Here is a 22,781-nt window from a genome sequence, read left to right as displayed (position 1 = left end):
TCTGAATTCTCTGCCTACCCTGTTCATTTCTTCCCACTCAATCCGGCGATCTGTCAATCTTACGCTATTCCCATCAAAATCATAAATGTAGGTTATAACACCCGCATATAAGAATTTAAGATAACGTTATGTGATGATCATTTTGACGCATGAATAGAGTCTTAACCTTTGTATGTACATAATCTACGACATTAACAGCTCATGTTATGTACTCAATTCTTACTGATTATTTTTTCCTCAGCCCTATATTAATATGGCAAGCACTTTTATGAATGGAAGAGTGAACTTTTCCACTCGTGTCATACGTCACAGACATGAAGTGGAATGTAATTCAACCACATGTAAAAAAAAAAAATTTAAACATCAACATACGACATTGGCCACTTCTGCCACAGAGTTCCCAAGAACGACGGAAGCAGGCATGATTGTTGAAAATTCCACTCAAGAGAATGAGATTTAACTCACGTCTAGGGTGACCCATACAGTTCAAATTCAGATTCTTTTATTGGTGCTAATTAACACAGCTGGCTATTACAAAGGTAAAGCTAAAGCAAGAACAATGTATGTACTTTTGCAAACAAACATTATTTGAAGACAACAGAGAATTAGTGGTATTCAGTATCCTGCTCAGTTTGAAGTGGACATTCGGTTCAGAAAATTAAAATATACATGCTTATAACCACGGGGTCACAATCGATGCCCTTATAAATACAAGCAAGTGTTTCAAGATTCTTAAATTTACATACATCTATAATGCCATGTGTCTCAAAGATTGATTTGGCTTTAGTTAGTGACTGCACTATATTTGGTGTTTCATATTTCTATGCTAATTATGACTAAAACTGAATTTTCGTCCATAATTTCAAATATGAGCTATATATATATATATATATATATATATATATATATATATATATATATATATATATATATATATATATATATATATATATATATATATATGACATGTGACAAGCTGTGTAAAAAGTGTCCCCTCTATATAGTGTCAACCAACGAGTAAAAAAAGAATAGAGTTATTGGGAAATCAAAAAGGTACTTTATTTACGGTTTTGTACCAATTGTGGGTATTAACCTAAATAATTAAATGTTTTTTCAGTGAAATTGAAAGTGTTTGCTTGGATGATAGATCTGAAAAACGCGACTTGTTCTTTATCTGGCCTTTGCTTGTCTTTTGACCAGTTGAAGTTTTGAAATTGCTTAATTTTTCGATGGTTGGGGGGGAGGGGCAATGAACATGCTGAAGCGACTTTAGCATTCTTGGCGAAAGTCTTTGTGAAGACAGGTGGAAAAAACAGAGAAGCCTTCTTGCCCAGGGGCATTAATTGCGTTTGAGAAGAGAAGATGCTGCTCAAATACAGGATAGCCGAGGTAATTTTCCGGAATTAGCCGGAGTGTTCCGACGTCAAACGGAAATGGCTTCGCTGAAAGGAATGTGAAGGGATAGTTTTCTGCCTTTGTCTTTTAACTTTGTATGATATCTTTTACTTGAATAGTATTCCTGTACAGGGTGAGTTGTTCATGCATTGGTGTATAGATTTTTTATATTGATAAGCTGCATAGAGGAAAAACAATTGCGTTTTTTAAAAGCTTGAGTCGCTTGAAATTAATGAAATATGTTCAATGTTGTTGTTGTTCTTCCTTCAGCGTCAGTCTTGTCAATGTATCTTTCCCTTTTGAATTGATCTCTTGTGCGGATAGAAGTGAGGATATGGTATCATTCGTTAACTAAATTAAATGTTCAAGCCACCGTTGAAGACTTTTACTCTTAGGGAATCGACCAAATGCACGATAACGGAATGTTGAATTTTGACATTTGTTTCTTTTCGCAAAGGCAAGCTGTCAGTGTCATTCACCGTCAGACTATCCTTTCGGTAAAAATTCATTTCCATCGTTGGATGTAGACCTACCCTTGTTGTATGTAAAGCCCCATGGCCAATGGCAGAAGATAATGTATTCTTCAGAAAAACGATGCATTACTTTGGAATTATTAATAATGAACATAGTGAACTGGATCTGTCTCCAATCTCTATTTTTCAAACATCACTTTTAATAGCTAATATGTATGACATTATTTTAATAAATTTATCTTAAATCTTGAATCTAATAGATTCTTTTGAAGATAAGGCCTCATACCCTTCATGTAAACCTGCAATAATAACCTGAAGAGATGTAATGGTTTCTCGGCATGGTTTCTTTATCATTAAAAGTGATCAGTATTAAGAAAGTCTGATAGTATTTGTGTTTGGCATAAAACAAACAAATGTACAATATTTGAACACATGAACATGAAGCATTCCATTCAGGCAGACTTCCTCACCCTCTGGGGGCCTACGTGGCCGAGAGGGTAAGAACTGCCAGCACGGCACAATGACCTAAAAGCCTTCTACCAGTGTGTTCCCTGTGAGTTCAAGTCCAAGTTCATGCTGGATATATGTGGGAAGGTCTTTTAGTAACCTGTGGATGGTCGTGGGCTCTGCCTGGTTTCCTCCCACCCTAATGCTGGCCACCATTGTATAAGTAAAATATTCTTGAGTACAGCATAAACACAAATCACATAAATAAATAAATGAATTCCTCACCCTCTGTGGCATTAAGCCATAATCACTCATTTATTCCTCACCATCTTCCACTTGAATGATTTGTTTTTCTTTACATTTTAAGTAAGAAAGGTTTGAGTGTAAATTTTCCTGAAAGCCATGGTGCTGTCCTTTGTAAGTGAAGTTACCAAATGCCCTTTATATAGGTATTTGGTTTCTAAATTTTGGAAGACATCTTAGATCTATGCCTAGCATGAGAACGTCACAGGCCTGCAGCAGTGCAATAATAATATATGGGCAGCAGATAGTGAGGTGCAGTATGACACGAACACCAGTGGATGATAGTGAGCCAGAATTATGCCCAGTAATAACTGGAAATAATAGTAGGTTAGACAATAAATCAGTCAACACACTGTAATGTAAAATATTTAATGTCAGCAAGGCATAGACGGTTTTGAGTTATGTCATTTTAACATTTTCATGTCTGTGTCAACACAAGTAAAGGCTGTAGGCTCTGGTAAAATTTCTAGAGCCCAGTTGTCCTTGGTCAGAATTTATAACAAAGTGGCAAATTTATTGCCTATAATGTGGACAGTCAGCCCAATGTGAGAAGGATTGAAACCTGGACAACAGAAAAAAAAAAAGAAAAGCAAAAAGGAAAGCCTTGACACAGATCATCTGTTATTGCTGCATGTAAACAAATATTTGGCTTATCCTCTTTACATATCTTGGAATGCAGTCGAGGTCAAAATGCAATGGGCCAGAGGTATGATACACAACATTTGTGGCTAGAAAAGAAGACTCGGTGTTCCTAGTCATCTTTGACCCAACACATTTGACTCCATGTTCATTCCGAGGTATATAAAGTGAAGTGGGTCGTGGCCATATATCACTGAAATGGGAATCAGTGAGCAAAATGTAAAAATGAATTTTGAGACCGATTAAACTACATGTATGGGCAACTCGATATACATCAGCATGAAAGAAAATTATAATGAGTGAACCAGTGCTAATATTTAACATAAAACAAGGTCCTAAACAAGGCATAATTGAAATGGTAAAAGAGACAATCCAACCGAGCATCTATATGGTCACAGGTGTCCAGAATGTTCCAGTTCTTTTGAGCAGACCTGATCAGAAGTTGGTGTACTACATGTGTGTATTGGATTGTTTTGTTCCTGTTGTAGTGAGAGCTGTTCGTTGACGTGTCAGAGATCCCAGTCTGTGCCCCCACATGTTGGGCCCCAGAATGCCGGGTCACCCAATGCCCAGTCCTATCATGACAGGGACCAAGTCATGGTTACGTAAGTTATTCCTCTTCTTGTTATCATATTTGTGTATCTTGTAGTGAATCATCAGGATTTTATTGGATAAAATACATTATGAGCAGAATAAGATATTAAGGAGTCTGTGTCAGTGACACATATTGCTTTCATGGATACTAAGCCTGGCAAGCAGTGAAGAGTGAAAGGGGAAGTAACTCTTGCCAAGATGAGCAGTGTGGCAAAATTGTTAATGTTATCATTGAAAATCAGTAATGTGGCCTGTGTGTTGTAGACCAGTGACCAATAAATTGCAGTCATCACTACATTTTCGTTTTACCTAGATTTGTTTAATCGATGGTGCTAACCTGTTAGATAGTGTTTTTGTGTAATGGTAATGGGTGTAACCCTTTACCAACTACCACATTGTCGTCACTGCTCTCGTTTTGCTCTATATATGCTGTAGTCTTCTGTGTTATGTAAAATGTGTCCATTGATGTCACTTTGGCATGATGGAGCCAGTTGACTGTAATGGACCGTTTTCTGCATCAACTGAATGAAACGTGTCTGGCGATGTACACACACACACACACATATATATATATATATGTCTGACGTAACTCTTCCATTTGCAAGTGCCCTTGGGCCTTTAAGATTGATAAATATACAAAGTACCATCATACCACCATGTATGTATATGCTATTCTGCGTTGTGTATGAAACATAGACAGGTTTGGTTAGGAATCTCCATATGGGGGGTGGGGGGGATGTGTGCAGTTAAACATTTCCTTCTATTCTGATTTGGTAGGTCTATATACAGATTAAAATAAAATATAAAAATATGAAAAAAAAAATGGTTAAAAATTTGGATACCTTGTATTTCCCAATTTTGTCTCAGATTGGTCTTCTTTGACGACTAAGTGGTCCTAAAACTTATGTAAACAAGTGGCATAATTTGTAAAAGAGACTGTGGGAAGATTGATGTTCTTTGAAACAGAAAGAAAAAACATGCCATTATTGACTAATGCCACTAAAGCTGATGTGAATTATACATATATATATATATATATATATATTTTATTTTTTTTTATATATGCTTTATTTTCTGAGGGTGACAGATGATGAACATTTACTCTGTCAGTTACAAAAACTGTTTTCCCAGAGGCCCTCTGACAGGGTGACAAAACAAACATGACATTTACAAGTAAATATTAACAGTGACCAGACAAATAGTTTGCACACATAACGGTATCAACAGTAGCCATAGATTCAGTAATTATGCTATACAAGGCAATACAAAAAGAGCACAAACAATAAAGGACAGATTACAATCAAGATATTAACTGTGTCTGTATTGAAAATGAGTTTTTAAGCATTTTCGTTTTGTTTGTCAAGCATGGTCAAATGAAACTTTTTACAGAAGGCTTTTGGAGATTTTGACTCTTTTTAAGTCCCTTTCTAATGAGTTCCACAGTTTGGGATCATTGTATTAAAGGCTTTGTTTGACGTACTTTGAGGAGGGGAATGGCACTTGGAGATTATCATTCGTGGTTGATCGGAGATGTTTTGTAGTTGCAGAGTTCACAAGTTTAAATAGTTGCGTGAAAAGGTTGGAAGTTGGTGTTAAATAAGGGGCATTTAATATTAGTCTAGCGGCTCTTTTTGGAAGTTTTGAGAGTCTTTATATCTGGTACTTGCTGGCATGTCCCCAGATAGTGTAACAGTAGTTGATATGTGGAAGAATGCGGGAATTATAATATAGAATTTTTGCATATTTTTTCAGTATGTGTTTGTTCCTGTTCAACACACCAAGTTTGGTTGTGATCTTTTCACAGACAGAATCAATGTGGGAATTCCAGTTAAGGCTTTGATTAATATGAAGACCAAGACTAAATCAACTAAATTAAAAAAAAATGACCATATGAATGTAGAAAGTTGTGAAAAGCGCCAAGATTTTTAGAAAAACTGTAAAACTGTCCATACTTTTTCAGTTCCTTTGGTAATGTAATACCAGGATACCCACAACAACAAGTTATTGAGGTTCTCAGAAATGGTGTTTAGATACAGCGAGGCTTGGACAAATCACTCCAGTGTTTCAGCAAGCTAGTACTCTTGACACCTCTTGAGGTGGAGGCATGGTGTGTGAAGCACGGCTCCTTAGTCCTCAATCCAGATGAGCTTTGTAACATATATGTACAGCTAATTATGTCTGTTGTTCTTCAGTGTTATAGTACAGATACATAGACCTACATGTATACATGAGGTTCAGGTAAAGATTTTGTAATGTACGTGCACAGTACTGCCCTGCTTAAAATCCAAATCAAGCGGAGGAATAACGCGATAATGCATTACAAAAGCAGGAATTATCACGCTACACAGCAGTATAAGAGTCCCTTGCTGGGCGCAAGAACCGAGTCAACCGAGCGTAAAGGTAGTTGGGCTCACAGCATGCCCATGTGGCCTGTGTTGTTTACAACAACACTATGATAAAGAGTACAGCCGACCAGTAATTGTCTTTGGTCTACTTGTATTTAAATTATTTTTGTCAGATTTAATATGTGTTGACTGTTGAATGACATCTTTCTGCATCTATTAGTCATCTAGATTTGACTAATAGGGTGTAAGTTTACTGATACCATTGTCAGATTTAATCACTTCATTCGTTGTTGGTGTTTAGGAAACATTTTTCTTGAAATTGTTTGTAAATATATATACCTATACCTCTGCAATTTAAAAGCTGGAAGACAAGCGTTTCTCAGAAGAAAAAAAAAACACAAGTTTGTACAAACATTTTTACACAGGTGAGTTTGGAGAATTATATAAAATGACTTGATTTGTCTACGGTTTTTCACAAGACAGCAGTCAGCTGAGGTTTGGATGATCAAGCATTTAATCTTATAAAGATATGCAGATGCAGACGGTTGTGTGAAAGTCCCTACACCTTTGTCAAACTCATAGAATCATTGTGAATAAAAATTTTTATACCTTTAGGCCTGCCATTTTTGTACATACATTACACTTCTGCATTCAGTTTCTTTTGTTTTACCAGTATATCATTTCCTGGTACGTTGTTAAATAATTTGTCTGTATGTTTGGGGTTCTGTTTCTAAAAGGGTCAAGTGATAAATGAATTTTCACCGCTTCTGTTTAGTAGTTGATATAAATAAAACCAATACATGTACTATTTAAAATTCCCAGTTAGTACAGTTCCACACTTTTACAGAACCTGTCATTTGGCAAGGGAAACATTGTTCATTACTTTTGCTCACCAAATCCTTTTTCAAGGATTATCTCCGCATGGGTGATGTTAGTTTCAGATTGAGCTGATCATTGATAAAGCCATTCTCACAAATATGTGTCACTCATTTTTGACATTGCTCAGCTTTATAAATCCCCCTCCTTTCTTTAATCTCCGAACATCTCCACATGCATGGTTTCACGCTGACGCTTGTGTCTCAACAGTGCTGGTCACAACTCTGGTCTTCATAAATTGACCAAACTGGAACAATCATTTCATTTTCAGGAAACTACAAGATGAACAAATACCTAGGTGCTGTGAAGCTGTTCGAAACCTGGTGGTCGAAATTAGTTTATGAAGTGGGTTGGGGTGAGAATGAAGAGTGTTGTAATATGGTAGAAAATACTTTGAGGTATAATTTATTTATTTGATCAGTGTTTTACGTCGTACTCAAAGATATTTCCTTGAACTGTGGCAGGGTAAAAGACAGGTATAACAGACAATACATATATATATATATATATATATATAACAGTAATATGTGCGTTAGTGGAACACAGCGATGCCTTTCAATTCTACCATTATAAACTCTGACCGGTAGTATATATCTTGTGTTAGGAGGTGTAATCCCTTGAGCCTTTCACACTTCATATACAAAGAGTGGGGCAGACTACATGAAGATGGGCATTTCTATTCATAATTCATAAGGCCTATAAAATCTTCTTGTTGTTCAGGTATATTGTATCAGGTCCCTAGATCAGAAAGCTGTCTGACTAAATTTAGACATATTCTTAATATCAGGAATTATTTCTGAATTTAGATTTCAACTTTAATTTTGTAATTTTATGTTTTGTTGTGAAAATTCACAGAAAATATACTGATATATATATATATATGTACGTGGAATTAAGGGAAATATGTTCTGGATCGATTGCACTCGTTTTACCGAGCCCTGCATTTTAATAAGGCACTTGTTTATGTTTTGAACTCCTTTAGGTAACTTCTCCTTCATCCATGTCACACAGGGGCTCAGGTTAATTTGCTTTCATCATTGCCAAAAATCTTCACTGCATGGTATTATCCCAAATGCTCCACTTTTCATACATGTACAGATCTGAACATAAGAGAACAATGATCAAATTAACAAACTGGTAAATGTACAGGCTGAAGATTCATATGCTTTAGTATCGAACAAATAATACACAAGAGGCATACATACCTATTTGTACATAGAGATTATCTTCACACTGTGCTGATCTGCATCGTCGTATCTGCTCAAGTTCTCTGCGGTTGCGTCGCCGCAGGGCTCGGTCGATACGGCGATGCAACCGCAGAGAATGAGAGCAGATGCGACGATGCAGATCTGCACAGTGTAATGATAATCTATTTATCATATACCTTCTATTGACACTACTTTGGGGGGCATAAAATCCAGATATTTCTTCAGACTACTTTGCTTAGCGTATAGTGTCTGGCAGTGCACAGGCCGTCATAGCGCTCACAAACCATTACGCGCGCATGGATTTCGTTCTAAATATAGCATATTTCAAAATAGTTGACCACCGCTTAAGACACAAACATTGGGTAAAAAAAAATATGAAAATGAAGAAAATAAAATAAAACAAAGACTCAAAAAGCCGTGGAAATATTATAAATTAATTATAACAGCTGTAAAGTGCGCTAAATCAGGTCAACCACCAATTTTAGAAGTGAAGAAGTGATTTAATTGCATGTGGATGAATGAAAGTTCTTGAAATTTGTCGAAGTCTCTGTGAGTTCTTGAAAGAGTTTGTCAACAAAGTTAATGGGTAGCTGATCTGTGGAAGAAATTGAGGTGGAACGTGCAATTTGAGAAGGATGCACCCTGGGAAATACCGGCAGTTGTACATGTTCTAGTGGCATGGTTTACATTGTGTGTGAAATTCTGTGAAACAAACAGATCATTCTGTACTGTAGAAGATGATGGGACAGCTGCATCAATTTCTGTGGATGTACTGGGTTGGGGAGAAAGAGTTACGCTTGCAGCGGAAGGCTTTGTGACTGGTGCATTTGAAATGATGTGGCTCATCTTTTCCTGCATACCATGAGAAAAAAACAGCGTAATTATTTATACTTGCAACATTTTTGTGGCCAGTGAGTTGCATAATAGTCGCAGGAGCTACGCCAGCATGATGGAGACGGTTACATGTTGTGCGTAAGGTAAGCTCGATCGTTTTGCCATGGTTTTCATAATTGATTTTAGGGTGCGCTCTTTCATTGGTTGGCATTTGTACCATACATTGCTGCAAACTTTTCTTTTGACAATTGATGCCGTAAAATGGATTGTCGGCTATTCACATTTTTGGTGGCCTGTGGTCCTTGTAGACTTTGTACGCCTCTACCAGGCAGTCATATAGTTTGACATCGACAGCTATCAGCATTGCGGAATGTAATTCGACGCCAAAAATCACGAAGCAGACGACACAAAAAAATGACGAAAATATTTGATTATAACCTTTTTGCCCATAATGTTGGCATGTAGACAGTGTAGAAAAAATTTTATTAGTTTTTCTGGGTCTTAACCCTTCGAACACCAGCTAAGTTGCAGCGTCGTTCAGCCCATACACTGATCAGCTTGTAAGCTGTCTGTCCGGCTTTTAGCCAATCAACGGCCTTCTTACTTCTTGTGTTAGGCCTTTGTTGTTGTTGGAAGACATTTTTACATGTTTCATCGAGCTGGCTGGTTATTTGGGATGTACGCAAAGTAAATATGTCGCGTAAATCGCTGACAGCGAACGACGTGTTAGCACAGCTTCTTGAGTCGGACAATGAGAGTTTGCAGGGCGATGATTAAGGAAAGTGATTTTGAAAACGAAGTCAGCAGTTATGAACCAACTTCATCTGATGACGAAAGTGACATTGTTGCTAGCTCCAGTAGTGGGCCAGATGTCGTGACACCTGGCTGTTCAGGTGACAGTTCTTCTAGCGAAACACGTGGGCGTGGCAGGCAGCGCTTTACTCCTAGCCGAGGCAGATCTGTCTCCCCACCTGGATGGACTCGGGACACAAGTAACTTTACAGAACAAGTGTTTACACCTACAAGTACACCAGGCCCGAGACACATGCCAGGTAATTTGAATGCTGACAGTCACCCGGCTGAATATTTGTCATTACTGTGGGATGATGTTTTGTGGGACTTGTTATTGTCTGAAACACAACGACAGGCTGATCATTTGACTTTAGTAAAACCAAATGGGTACATTGCTAACAGTTTAGGTAAAAGCTCCCTCACAATGGAGGAATTGAAGGCATTTGTTGGACTGAGGGTGTCGATGGAAATGTTGATACATAAAGACAGGTATGAATTTTACTGGCGTGTCAAGGACTCAAATATCTGCCAGACTCCTGGATTTCCAAATACTATGTCTCGACGCAGGTTTCTTGCAATATGGTCATGCTTGCACGCTGTCGACGAGAGTGACCCAAACCTCAACAAAGAAGACAAAATATACAAGGTTCGCCCGGTATTTGACCATATACTAGCCAAATTCAAGCATTACTATGTTCCTGGTGAACATTTGTCCCTTGATGAGGGTATGATTCCCACAAAAAACAGATTATCTTTCAAGCAGTACATAAAAGATAAACCGATTCGGTGGGGAATAAAAACTTTTCTTCTTTGCGACTCCGAAAATGGCTACATTACAAAGGCTCAAGTGTACACCGGTAAGCAAAATGATGCCACTGTGATTGACAAGTTGGGTGTTACCGGAAATCTTGTGGTTCGCATGACGGAGAGATACTCTGGGCAGAACTATACTGTCTACACTGACCATTTTTACACCTCAGTTCAATTAGCAGAATACCTCAGTGAGAAGAAAATTTGTCTCTGTGGCACGGCCATGACAAACAGACGTGGATTTCCAAAGGTTTTGGTTACAAATTCTAAAGGAATGGGAAAAGGTGACTATAAGCTGATTCATAATGGCAGTGTGGGCGCAATAGTGTGGATGGACAAGCGCCCCATCTACTTTGTGACATCAACCTACATTTCCTCTCCCCCGGATCATGTGCTGAGATATGACCGCACAGAGCACCGAAGAGTTCCAGTTGTTGCCCCAAAAGCTGTCAAGGCCTACAATGAGTTCATGGGTGGAACAGATAAAAATGACCAGATGACCAGACTACAGAACTGCCGACGGCATTACAAGTGGCCAAGAAGGCTTTTCATGAAATTTTTCATGTGGGCGGTATACAATGCGTATGTACTGATGGGTTTTGTGAAGCTTCATTATTCTGATGGACAAAGACCGTTTACTTTCCGTATGTTTGTGGAGTCAGTGTGTGAAAAGCTTGTGGGTGAAGTGAAATCACAGAACTCGGGGTTTGGGAGGCGTGTTTCTGATCAAGCTGAAAAGCGGCTGATGAGAGACGCTCACCACGATGTGGAAAGACCTACCCATGCCCAACAGAACAATCGCTGTCGTGTTTGCAGAGAGAAATATTTGAGGGCTAAGAAGGCTAGCCCAGAGGCAGAAGACACAGACCTGCCAAAAAGACAGAAAACTGTATATTGGTGCAACTTCTGCGAGGAATTCTTGTGCATTGGTTCGCCAAACAACAACTGTTGGTATAATTGGCATCACAAAGTAGAATATTGGCGATAGGTGTCATAAACTCAGTGAAATTAGACAGGTAATGTCCTCTTCTTAACTGTTGGTGACTTTATTTGATTCAGAGCCTTATAATACATGATTAACTTTCATAAAAAATAACGATTTTTTGTGCTTTGTTTTTATTAATGCGTTTCCCAGGGGGCTGGTGTGGGGGGTCAGCATGTGATTAGGGGCGTGGTGTTCAAAGGGTTAAATTAAGGGAGAATAAGTCGCATGTTTGTGTAAGTAGGTCAGCTCTGCATGGAAATCCCCATCAAGGACCGCAGGGCTTTCCCAGGGAAAGGTCACTCGGTGCGAAAGTAGTTCCACGCGTTCAAAATGTTCAGAGGATGGTGATACGAAAAAATATCGGGGCTCTGTATCAGATGGGTAACACGCATAGGTATGTGATAAATATTATTACTGGTACCAAAGGACTGTTTGTAAACTGCTAAATCTGCAAAAATCAGATCTTCCAACTTCAGACCATAAATCATTAAAACGCTTCATGGCCGGTCATAATTTGTATCTACAGAATTATTAAATAACTGCAGAAAATCCTGAAATCAAGATGAAATATAAAGAAAAATCAGTGGCACACACTCAGTTGTTTGTACACATTATCTTTTATTAAAGTTGTGGACTTGAAATGCGTTCCCATCACAGTTCCACTGAGGTCAAGGCCAATTATACATAGGCCAGTACCAAAGTCAACACTTAAATACGACAAAATCAGATTCCACTATTCTCATGCATTAACACCATATATTTCCATGAATTTACTTTACTTGTCCTGAACAACATCAGATAAAGAAGAAAAAGTCCACATTTTGCGCCAGTTTCACACAGAAGATTTTACGTGCTACAGAATTATATTTTCGTGCGTGTGTTAGTGTTGTGTACTTGTCTGTGAAGGGTCAGGTGATACGGCTGACTTCACACCTCCGACAAAGTACCAGCAGGAATGAAAAATGCGCTAGCCAGCAGAGGAATATCTCGTTACTAGCGGAGAAATATCGGATTAATTATCGCGCTGATTTGGGTTTTAAGCTGAGCTGCACTGTATTACGGTGGGTAGGCAATGTGTCAGAGCAGTACAGTATTTGCAAGTGTAATCTGCACATTCATTTATTATAGTGCCATATTACAACGTTGCAAGGTCTCATATTTAGTGAAATTACTGTACACAGGTAGGAAGATGTGCACATATTTGTGAGACGCTCTTATTGATCAGTGAAAAGGTGTTTTGACCTTATGCTCAGTACCTGGTAAACATGTATACACTTGAGACAGATTTCTGCTTGGTGTTTGTTCCATTCTCTTGCACTTGTAACAATAATTGTGCAGTTATAATTCTGTAAGTTTAACATTAACTACTGTGGTGCTGTATATCCGTGCGATGGTTTGTTGTCTTAATATAAAAAGTAAAAGTTTGTATATAATCACCGAAGAGGGAAGAGGGCACATTTAACAAAACTATCATGGCAGCTATGGATGGCCAGGTCAAAAGTTTCATCGATGAGGCACAAACCACGTCTCCACATGGTTACCTCAAATGCAACAAGTTATATTTTTGTCAGATTTAAGGTATTTACACTTGAAATTTGGTTTTCATGATTAAAGGAGAGGAAAAATAAGAAAATGGAGAATCAAAATGCAAAACAACCAAAAAAAATGTCAATATTTCACCCCTGATGGATTCTAATAATACTTTCCTCAATCGTGTTCATTTATTTAATAGGTTTCATTTATATGAAGCTTTGGGTGTGTAGAAACAATGCATTGCCATTATGAACAAAAGTGTGATACCAGTCATGTGAAGGATAAATGGCTGGGACCCTTAAACCAGTTGTGTGTCATAGTTATCTGGGACCCTTTAACCAGTTTTGTGCCTTTAACCAGTTTTGTGCCATAGTTATCTGGGACCCTTAAACCAATTGTGTGCCATAGTTATCTGGGACCCTTAAACCAGTTGTGTGCCATAGTTAGGGCTGTGTTTATGTGGGCTTGTAACTGGAATAAGTACACTGTATCTACATGTACATGTATGAAAACCATCTTCATTCCATGTTACATTTGTTTTACACTGAGTGTTTTACTTACATTATTGTGTTGAATATATATCTTCATGAAGATGTATTTGTTTGGGTGGCAGGGAGTAGAGTACCATATACCCATGTTTTCTATTGTTGATATGGCCAGCATTGAAATGTCAGAGGTACATGTAAATGGTGTCTTTGGTTCATGATGTGTTGTCCGTCTTAGGCTCATATGCTGAAATCTGAAGAAACAGATTGCCTGTCTAAGCTACGGCCTCAACCACCTGTGTCTGTCCCTGATAGATGGATTAGATGGGGCAAAAATCATCTGCTTATATGTACACATGCATGTATGAAGCTTACCAAATAATAGACATGCAGTCACAGGTGGATGGCGTTTTTGTACAGAGAGATTTTCAGTTTGATTGTGTCCATATGGTTTCCTGGTTCATGTGCTAATGAGGTGAAGGTGCCTTAGACTTTAATAACAAAGTATTGATTTCGGTTTTCATATACATGTAGGTTTTTGGTCCATGTGAATTTGGGTGAAGGTTCCATGCAGTTGAGGGAGCCTCCTTGGCTCAGTCGGTTAGCGAACTAGCGCAGCGTAGTGACCCAGCGTAATGACCCAGGAGCCTCTCACCAGTGTGAGCTGTGAGTTCAAGTCCAGCTCATGCTGGCTTCTTCTCTGGCAGTACATGGAAAGGTTTGTCAGCAACCTACGGATGCTCTGCCCGGTTTCCTTCCACCATAAAGTTGGCCGCTGTCGTATAAGTGAAATATTCTTGAGTACGGCATAAAACACCAATCAAATAAATAAATAAGTAAATAAATCCATACATTTGAAGCAGGACAACCTTGATTTCTATGTGACATGGCAGGGAGGTCTATGTGACATGGCAGAGTAGTCCAGGTGACACGGTAGTGTGATCTGTGTTACACGGCAGTGGCCTGTGTCATGGCTGAGTGGTTCATGTGAGGGCAGAGTGGTGTGTGTGACATGGCAGAGTGGTCCAGATGACATGGTAGAGTGGTCTGTGTGTCATGGCAGAGAAGTCTATGTGACATGGCAAGCTGATCTGTGTGACATGGCAGAGTGGTTTGTGTGACATGGCAGAGTGGTTCAGGTGACATGGTAGAGTGGTCTGTATGACATGGCAGAGTAGTCTATGTGACATGGCAGAGTGGTCTATGTTACATGGCAGGGTGGTCTGTTTGACATGGCAGAGTGGTTTGTGTGACGGCAGAGTGGTTCAGGTGACACGACAGGGTGGTCTGTGTGTCATGGCAGAGTGGTTTGTGTGACATAACAGGGTGGTCTGTGTGACATGACAGAGTCGTTCAGGTGACATGGTAGAGTGGTCTGTATGACATGGCAGAGTAGTCTATGTGACGTGGCAGAGTGGTCTGTGTGACTTGACAGGGTGGTCTGTGTGACATGGCAGGGTGGTCTGTGTGACATAACTGGGTGGTCTGTGTGACATGACTGGGTGGTCTGTTTGACATGGCAGAGTGGCTTGTGTAACGTGGCAGTGGTCTGCGTGACATGGCAGTGGTCTGTGTGACATGACACAGTTGTTCAGGTGACGTGACAGGATGGTCTGTGTGACATGACGGGTGGTCTGTGTGACATGGCAGAGTGGCCTGTGTGACATGACGGGTGGTCTGTGTGACATGACTGGGTGGCCTGTGTGACATGACTGGGTGGCCTGTGTGACATGACAGGGTGGTCTGTTTGACATGGTCGAGTGGCCAGTGTGACATGGCCGAGTGGTCTGTGTGACATGGCAGAATGGCCTGTGTGACATGGCAGAGTGGCCTGTGTGACACAACAGGGTGGTCTGTGTGACATGGCAGGGTGGTATGTGTGACATGGCAGGGTGGTCTGTGTGACATGGCAGAGTGGCCTGTGTGACATGGCAGAGTGGTTTGTGTAACATGGCAGAGTGGATCAGGTGACATGACAGAGTGGTCTGTTTGACATGACGGGTGGTCTGTGTGACATGACTGGGTGGTCTGTGTGACGTGGCCGAGTGGTCTGTGTGACATGGCAGAATGGCCTGTGTGAGGTGGCAGAATGGTCTGTGTGACAAGGCAGAGTGGTCTGTGTGACATGACTGGGTGGCCTGTGTGACATGACTCGGTGGCCTGTGTGACATGACTGGGTGGTCTGTGTGACATGGCTGAGTGGCCAGTGTGACATGGCCGAGTGGCCTGTGTGACATGGCCGAGTGGCCTGTGTGACATGGCAGAATGGTCTGTGTGACATGGCAGAGTGGTTTGTGTGACATGGCAGAGTGGATCAGGTGACACGACAGGGTGGTCTGTGTGACATGGCAGGGTGGTCTGTGTGACATGGCAGAGTGGATCAGGTGACATGACAGGGTGGTCTGTGTGATTTGGCAGAAACAGCATTCTATGTTGGGCAGCCCCTTTTATAGAAGGCTAATTTGGGCTAAATGTATTCAGATGTTAAGAAACCTTAAAACTAATGTCCTATATACCTAGTTATATTGTCAGTATTACTTATTGATTTTTGTTATTTCAGTATACATGAATATGAGGAAGGTTCAAGAGTATTTAAGCTGAATATGTAATGCACAATTCCCCATAATTTGTGCCTTTTTAGGATATGCTGTAAGGCTGTCAATATGTCCTTGTACTAGGCCCTGAATGGGTGAAGCATGTTGATTGCGTATTGACTGAGTTGATTTACAAGCATATGTGGCAATGGGAGGGAGGTGCCATACATTTGTAGTAGGACTTGATTTCAGGAATTGTCATTTGTATTTATACTCTAGAATTTGTTTTTCTTGGAGCATTGATAGAGACGTACATGCAGATGTACAAATAGCACAAGTAACTGTGCCTTCATGGCTGTTAGATCAGCATTAATATGAGACCTTGTGTAGATGTTTGTGAAAATGTTACCAGATTATTGTCATTAGCTGTAGTGTAGGGAGACGCTGAAATGTCACATCATATTGCCCATAAGCAAAGTTATTGAGCTTTATGGTGTGTGAAAAGAAATCCTCTTGATTCAAGGAACAGTGATGAGCTAAACTTGCCAGATTACCCTGCACAAGGTTCTTGTATGCAAGTGCAGGGGTATGTGTCTGTAATTTATTTTCTAAGTTATGAGTGCTTGACTAACTTCAGTGGTCATGTATACATGCATAATGTATGGTAGCTCTTCAGCTTCTTTGTGTGTGGACCATTTACACTGTACGTTTGTCTGAACATAGCTAATTTTGTTGAATTTGGTAAAGTTTATCCACACTTCTGCATATTTGATTGTTTGAAGTTTTACACTGTGGATTAACATCTGAGCAAAACTTTATACTTGTAATTTTGTGTGGAAAGTATATTGCTTCATCATCTTGATTTGGGTGTTATTAAAGCATGAAAACATATAAATATCATCTGCACAATGTATCTAATGCTTTTCCAAATTATATCTGTCCATTCTTGTCAGGTATTCATTCATTTATTCATTTATTAGTCAGAAAAATTACTTGTACTGGTACCTCTTAAAAAATGCCTGTATCTCTGTATGCGTCATCATATTAAAATCAAACTTGCAATTGTGTTTCCAAATGAATAACAAAAAGAACCCTGAAAATTATCAGATGTGTTCGACACTATTTTTGTTGTAATTACATTGAACATTTAATAGAGATTGCTATCTGAAAATAGCATTTAATTGAAGACTCCCACATTTCCTACTGCACTAAAGGAGTGTTAATAATGCCTAGACTATTATGAAGTAATTTAATTTGATACCTTTTTCTCTTTTTTGGTTTTTCATTCGTAATGCTTGACTAAGTGAAGCTTTCTATCTGTGTATTACATTGTTAATTGAACTCTTGGAGTAACATTTATTTATTTATTTATTTCATTGAAGTTTTGTACTCGAGAATATTTTAATTATACGACAGCGGCTAGCATTATGGTGAGAGGAAACCGGGCAGAGCCTGGGGGAAACACACGCCCATCTGCAGGTTGCTGACAGACCTTGTCACATGTGACAGAGAGGAAGCCAACATTGGCTGGGCATAGATTAACATAGACGTGGGTTACTTGCTGGTGTATTATACATTCATATATGCACATGTTTATAACTCAGATTAAATATTGGAGTACGCATGATATATCCTTATTCAGCATGTTCAGCCAGCAACTTGTGGGTGGTCGTGGGTTTCCCCCGGGCTCTGCCCGGTTTCCTCCCACCATAATGCTGGCTGCCGTCGTATAAGTGAAATATTCTTGAGTACAGTGTAAAACACCAATCAAACAAATAAATAAAATTCAGCATGTAATAGAAAAAAAAGAGAAGAAATCAGCAGGTGAGGTAAATCTAGAAGAACATGTTAAGCATTTTTTTTTGCAAACACCTGTGTAATACTGTGGAAATCAGACTCTATGTGAACATCAAGTGGTAGGCTGTGAAATTCCTCAGATGTTGAAAGATGGGGATTTTAAGGCAACAGCAAGAATTAGGATTGCCAGATGAAATAATAGTCCAAAACTGGATTATTTGGATTATTGATTATGTTTGGCTTGGTGCAGAGTGGAATGTCTTGACCGGGGCAGTCTCTGGCATTGTGCTTGTTATCAGAAACATCAGCGGGACCCAGTTTGTCAACATTGCTTAGGTGGCAATAAATCAGTAAATTTAATAAAGTGACCTGACTAGGTTAAGGCTGGAAGGTGCTTCATTCATCCTGCTAGCAGGCTTTACGTGATCACCCTGCTGAGCAAACACTCAGCCCTGTGGCGCTAGGCCTTCCTCCATTGCACACTGAGTTTACAGCTTTATTGAATATTTCCTTCCTTTAAAAAATCTGCAGTTGAGATTCTGCTCCTCTTGACTGATATTCCAGCAGCCAAGATTCCCCGTTTAGTGGGGACAATAGGCGAAAGGTTTCCATGGTAATCATCATGTGACTGGTAGGACTGTGACAATGGTTTTCAGCCAGTGCACTGTGTTCTGGGGATAAATAAAGTTAGGATAAATACATTTAACTGTGCTCTGTGTGTGTGCGTGTGTGACATCTCAGAGCTTGAGCTTAATAAAGGTTGGCAAGTGGCAGACTGAGCTGTGATGTTAACAGTTGCTGGTGGAGACATCTGTGCTGAGCTTGAGCCATCACTGTGACCACCCCTGCCCTTCTTGCTCTGCCCCAGGGCACCGTCACAAAGAACCCTCTCAGGTGTGACATTCTCTTGTGTGCCAGTAGGACGGGCTGGCTCTATTTCGTTTAGGTAAGCCACCTGGACAGGTAAGCTGATGAGTGTTCTCCCATCATCTTTCCAAAGTCAGACAGGTAGATTTGTTTTCTTCAAGGTGTGTTTTCACAGCTGTACCTGTATGTATGCGATCATGCTGTGGAATAGGGATCGTAACTAACAAATGCCCTCTGACCATGTGCACTTGTTTTCTTGCATATGTATAGATGTGTTAGACCATCAGCAGGTACAGGTAAAGCCCACACTAATTACATGGCTGTAAACCTGTAAAGATAATCAAATGGGAAATTGTGTATTATATTTCAGTACTGGTTGGTATCAGATATGTTCATCTGTACCTGTTCTATGTGTCAGGTGAAAATTCTCTGAAGAGTTTCGTGTTATAATGTCTTTTTCAATTCTTCATAATTGCTGAGGTATGGTTTGTGCTAATCCGTGTTTGTTTTCATCTAATTAAATCATAAGGCTGCATGACACAAATTGTAAGGGATTGAAATATTGGTATTATGTATGATTCAGAGTTTATGGATACTGTTTTTGAGGATACAAGATTTTTCAGTACTTCAGATGGAGGCAAACAGCATGATGTCATCTTCTGTGCTATAATCTTGAAGTGATTGGATTTTTTTTTTTTTTTTTTGTCAGAAACCAGAATCCATCCTATCGGCAGTGTGTTTGCTGGTGCACATGTCTGAAGGCATCATTTGTAAGGGGGAGTAACTTCGTTGAAAAATGTGTGATAGGCTTTCATAGTGTAGAAATTATCGATCTTGAACAATCCTTTTGCTTCGCAGTCTGCAACAAGAAAACTACATGTATTGTTCTGAATTAAATATTAACTACATTTAATATTCTAGCTAATCAAATTTAATGTTCAGACCTGATTTGGGGTTACAAAAATTTCTTATAATTTCATATATTTGTGTATGACCATCTCTGACTTAAACAGGTCAATTAAACTGCTGAAGTTAAAGGATTGCCACAGCAGACAGGCAACCATATAAACTATAATCTGTGTTATTAATGGTGTCTCATTGCAAATCAAGGGAAGCAACTCCTTACACTACATTTTCTTTCTGTGCATGACAGTGCATGCAGTGAGTGAGTGAGTGCTTGGGGTTTAACGTCGTACTCAACAATTTTTCAGTCATATGACGACGAAAGAATCCTTAGGTTGCATGTACGTGTAATGTGCCTCCTTGTTGCAGGATGGATTTCCACCGCTCTTTTATTTAGTGCTGCTTCACTGAGACAACATACCGAAGGCAAGTAAGCCGTCCTGCCCGAGCCATTATACTGATATGGGTCAACCAGTCGTTACACTATCCGCTTCATGCTGAATGCCAAGCGAGGAAGTTACAACTTCCTCTTTTAAAGTCTTAGGTGTGACTCGATCAAGGATTGATCCTGGATCTACCAGTCCCGAAGCTGCATGACATGAAGTGCAAAGTGTATTTTCTTTGTTGTTAAACTAAAGACTGCAACAGGTGTGTCGACATGCATCAGTTGAATTTTCTAATTCTCTAAATGCCATTGTAGCTGGTTCATTGTTGTAACCAGATGCGTAGTTGGGGTGTTTTTGCCATGTATTGTTGCCCAGTAGACTGAATTTGTACCACAAAATCTTTCTTCCTTTTCTACAACCATTCTGTGAACCCGGTGATATTCACCCGTTCATACATGAATGTTTGCACATTAGTGTACAATAGGTAATATTGGTAGTTATTTATTGGGTACCAATGCTCAGCTGTATCTAAATTGTGCAAATTATCCCTTTAACTTTAAGGTACATGTAGCAACACTTGATATTACCATCCATGTTTAAAAGGTTTGGAGAACTTCTGTAAGATCTGCCTAGAGCCTGACTCTCCAGCACCTGTTGTGTATGAATTTGTGCTATATTTGAACATGTGTTTGTTTAAATTGTAGTACAACGTTCAGTATAAACATCTGAGTGTGTATCATGATGAAATTCTGGCCGAATTCATGATGTACATGTAACACAGCAAGGTAACTAAAATCCAAGGTGGGATTTGTCTCTTCTTATTGGAGTATCATTTGTGTGCCCGCAGTCCTCTTTGGAAAGTAGGATCCTTAGAGTTTAAGTTTACTGTATGTTGTATCAGGGATGGGGTTTCAGTTGCCCCTAAGAGTCACCACTTTGTTTTCCTTAATTAATTTGGCTCCCTGTTACCTTTTAACATATGACCACGTTGATGGCCTAATAGTTTGAGCGTCCGCCTTGAAGATGGGGGACCCGCAATCAAACCTGGAAACAGTCATACCAAAGACTTTTCACATGGCACTTATTGATGCGGGGTTAGAGCAAGGAAACAGGACTGGTTGGCCCAGTGTCAGTATAATGGGATTGGGTGGGGGCAGCATGACTGGTGTCTTCGGCAAGAGACTTCAGTGGCAGCATGGACTTGTCCTGCCACAAGAAGACATAATCTACACACGCCTAATAACTCCTCCTCATATGACTGAAAAGTACAGTGTTAAACGCCAAACATACATACATACGTATACCTTTTAACAAGGCTTTTTATGTCTTAAACATAAAGGAAAAGTGTTTATGCTGAACTTTACATCCAACTCGACAAAACAATAATTCCGTAGATTAAAAGATGTATTTGTTTATTAATGTATCCATATATTAATGTATCCATATACATGTACACGTACCATGCTGTAAAGTGGCAACATCATTGTAATAAGCTATTCTATTACACCATCCATTCATATAGTCGAATGGTATACATGTGCCAGAATTTTTTGATGTGAGACAGACTGTTGCATCTGTTTCATTGATCACAGAAGCCTGCGTGATCAAGTGGTTAGAGTGGTAGCACAGGACAATGACCCAGGAGCCTGTCAGTAATGCTGTGGATGCAAGTTTCAGGCCAGCTAATGCTTGCTTCCACTCGAGCCATTTAAGTGAGAAGGTCTGGCAACAACTTGTGGATTGCAATGGGTTTCTTTCCAGTTTCCTCCGAGCATAATGCTAAGATAAGTGAATTTTAAGTGTGGCATAAAACACCAGTTACATAAATAAATAAATAGATGCTGTCAGTGGTAATATTAGAAATACTGTTATAAATGTCTCTGCCTGTTTCCCTGTGCCTGTCTTTGTATGTACCACAGCTCTGAAGATATTAAACATGTTAAAAGAAATTCATGAACTTTTGCCACATTTTTGTACCTGTTCTAACTGCCATATGACAGAACTCACTGAAACATCCTAGTGATACAATGATCATACTCTTGTTATTAAGAGCCATGCATGTCTACACATGCAGTATCATGATTTGTATGTTCAAGATATTCAGTGAGAGAGGTAAAATGTGCACTTAGTCTGTTGGTTCTTTAAATTGTTTAACTTATTCATCGCTAGCTCAGAAAGCCATGACTGGATTGCTCACTTTAAAACTAAACACATAGAGAGCACATAAGGGAGATAACTGTAGTGGAATAAATGCGCTAGACTCTAGGCAATAAGCACAATGTTGTTCCATGGGTGCAACAATATGCGAAAGTCAAATATCAGCATGAGTTTGTTCATGAGCGAAAATTTGCTATTGTGATCATGTTTAGAACTAACAAATCAATCAGGTAATCTACAGGGGAGGTATAGTATCTAAAGCTGCATTATTTAGGGCTCAAGAGCACTACAGTTCTGCTCCATGTTTCCATTATAGTTATATGTCAAATAATCCACTCTCTTAGTGTTAGTGAATGTGAACATATACATGTATTTTAACTGTATATATGTATGTTATTGTGCAAGATGAAGGGCTCTT

At 39.3% G+C, this 22,781-nt stretch overlaps 1 protein-coding gene across 1 annotated transcript in view; it reads left to right on the top strand.

Moving 5' to 3' along the window:
• Positions 1-1,511: 1,511 nt before the first annotated feature.
• LOC135468090 (LIM domain-binding protein 2-like) overlaps positions 1,512-22,781 on the top strand; it is a 43,364-nt gene continuing 22,094 nt past the window's right edge. Inside the window, exons 1-2 of the mRNA XM_064746147.1 lie at positions 1,512-1,527; positions 3,746-3,862. Coding sequence (XP_064602217.1) covers positions 3,855-3,862 — 8 coding nt within the window. The 5' untranslated portion in view covers positions 1,512-1,527; positions 3,746-3,854. The remainder of the gene's footprint in view (positions 1,528-3,745; positions 3,863-22,781) is intronic.

The sequence above is a fragment of the Liolophura sinensis genome, chromosome 6 (genome assembly GCF_032854445.1).
Source record: "Liolophura sinensis isolate JHLJ2023 chromosome 6, CUHK_Ljap_v2, whole genome shotgun sequence".
NCBI lineage: Eukaryota > Metazoa > Mollusca > Polyplacophora > Chitonida > Chitonidae > Liolophura > Liolophura sinensis.
This window is presented reverse-complemented; position numbering and strand designations above follow the sequence as displayed.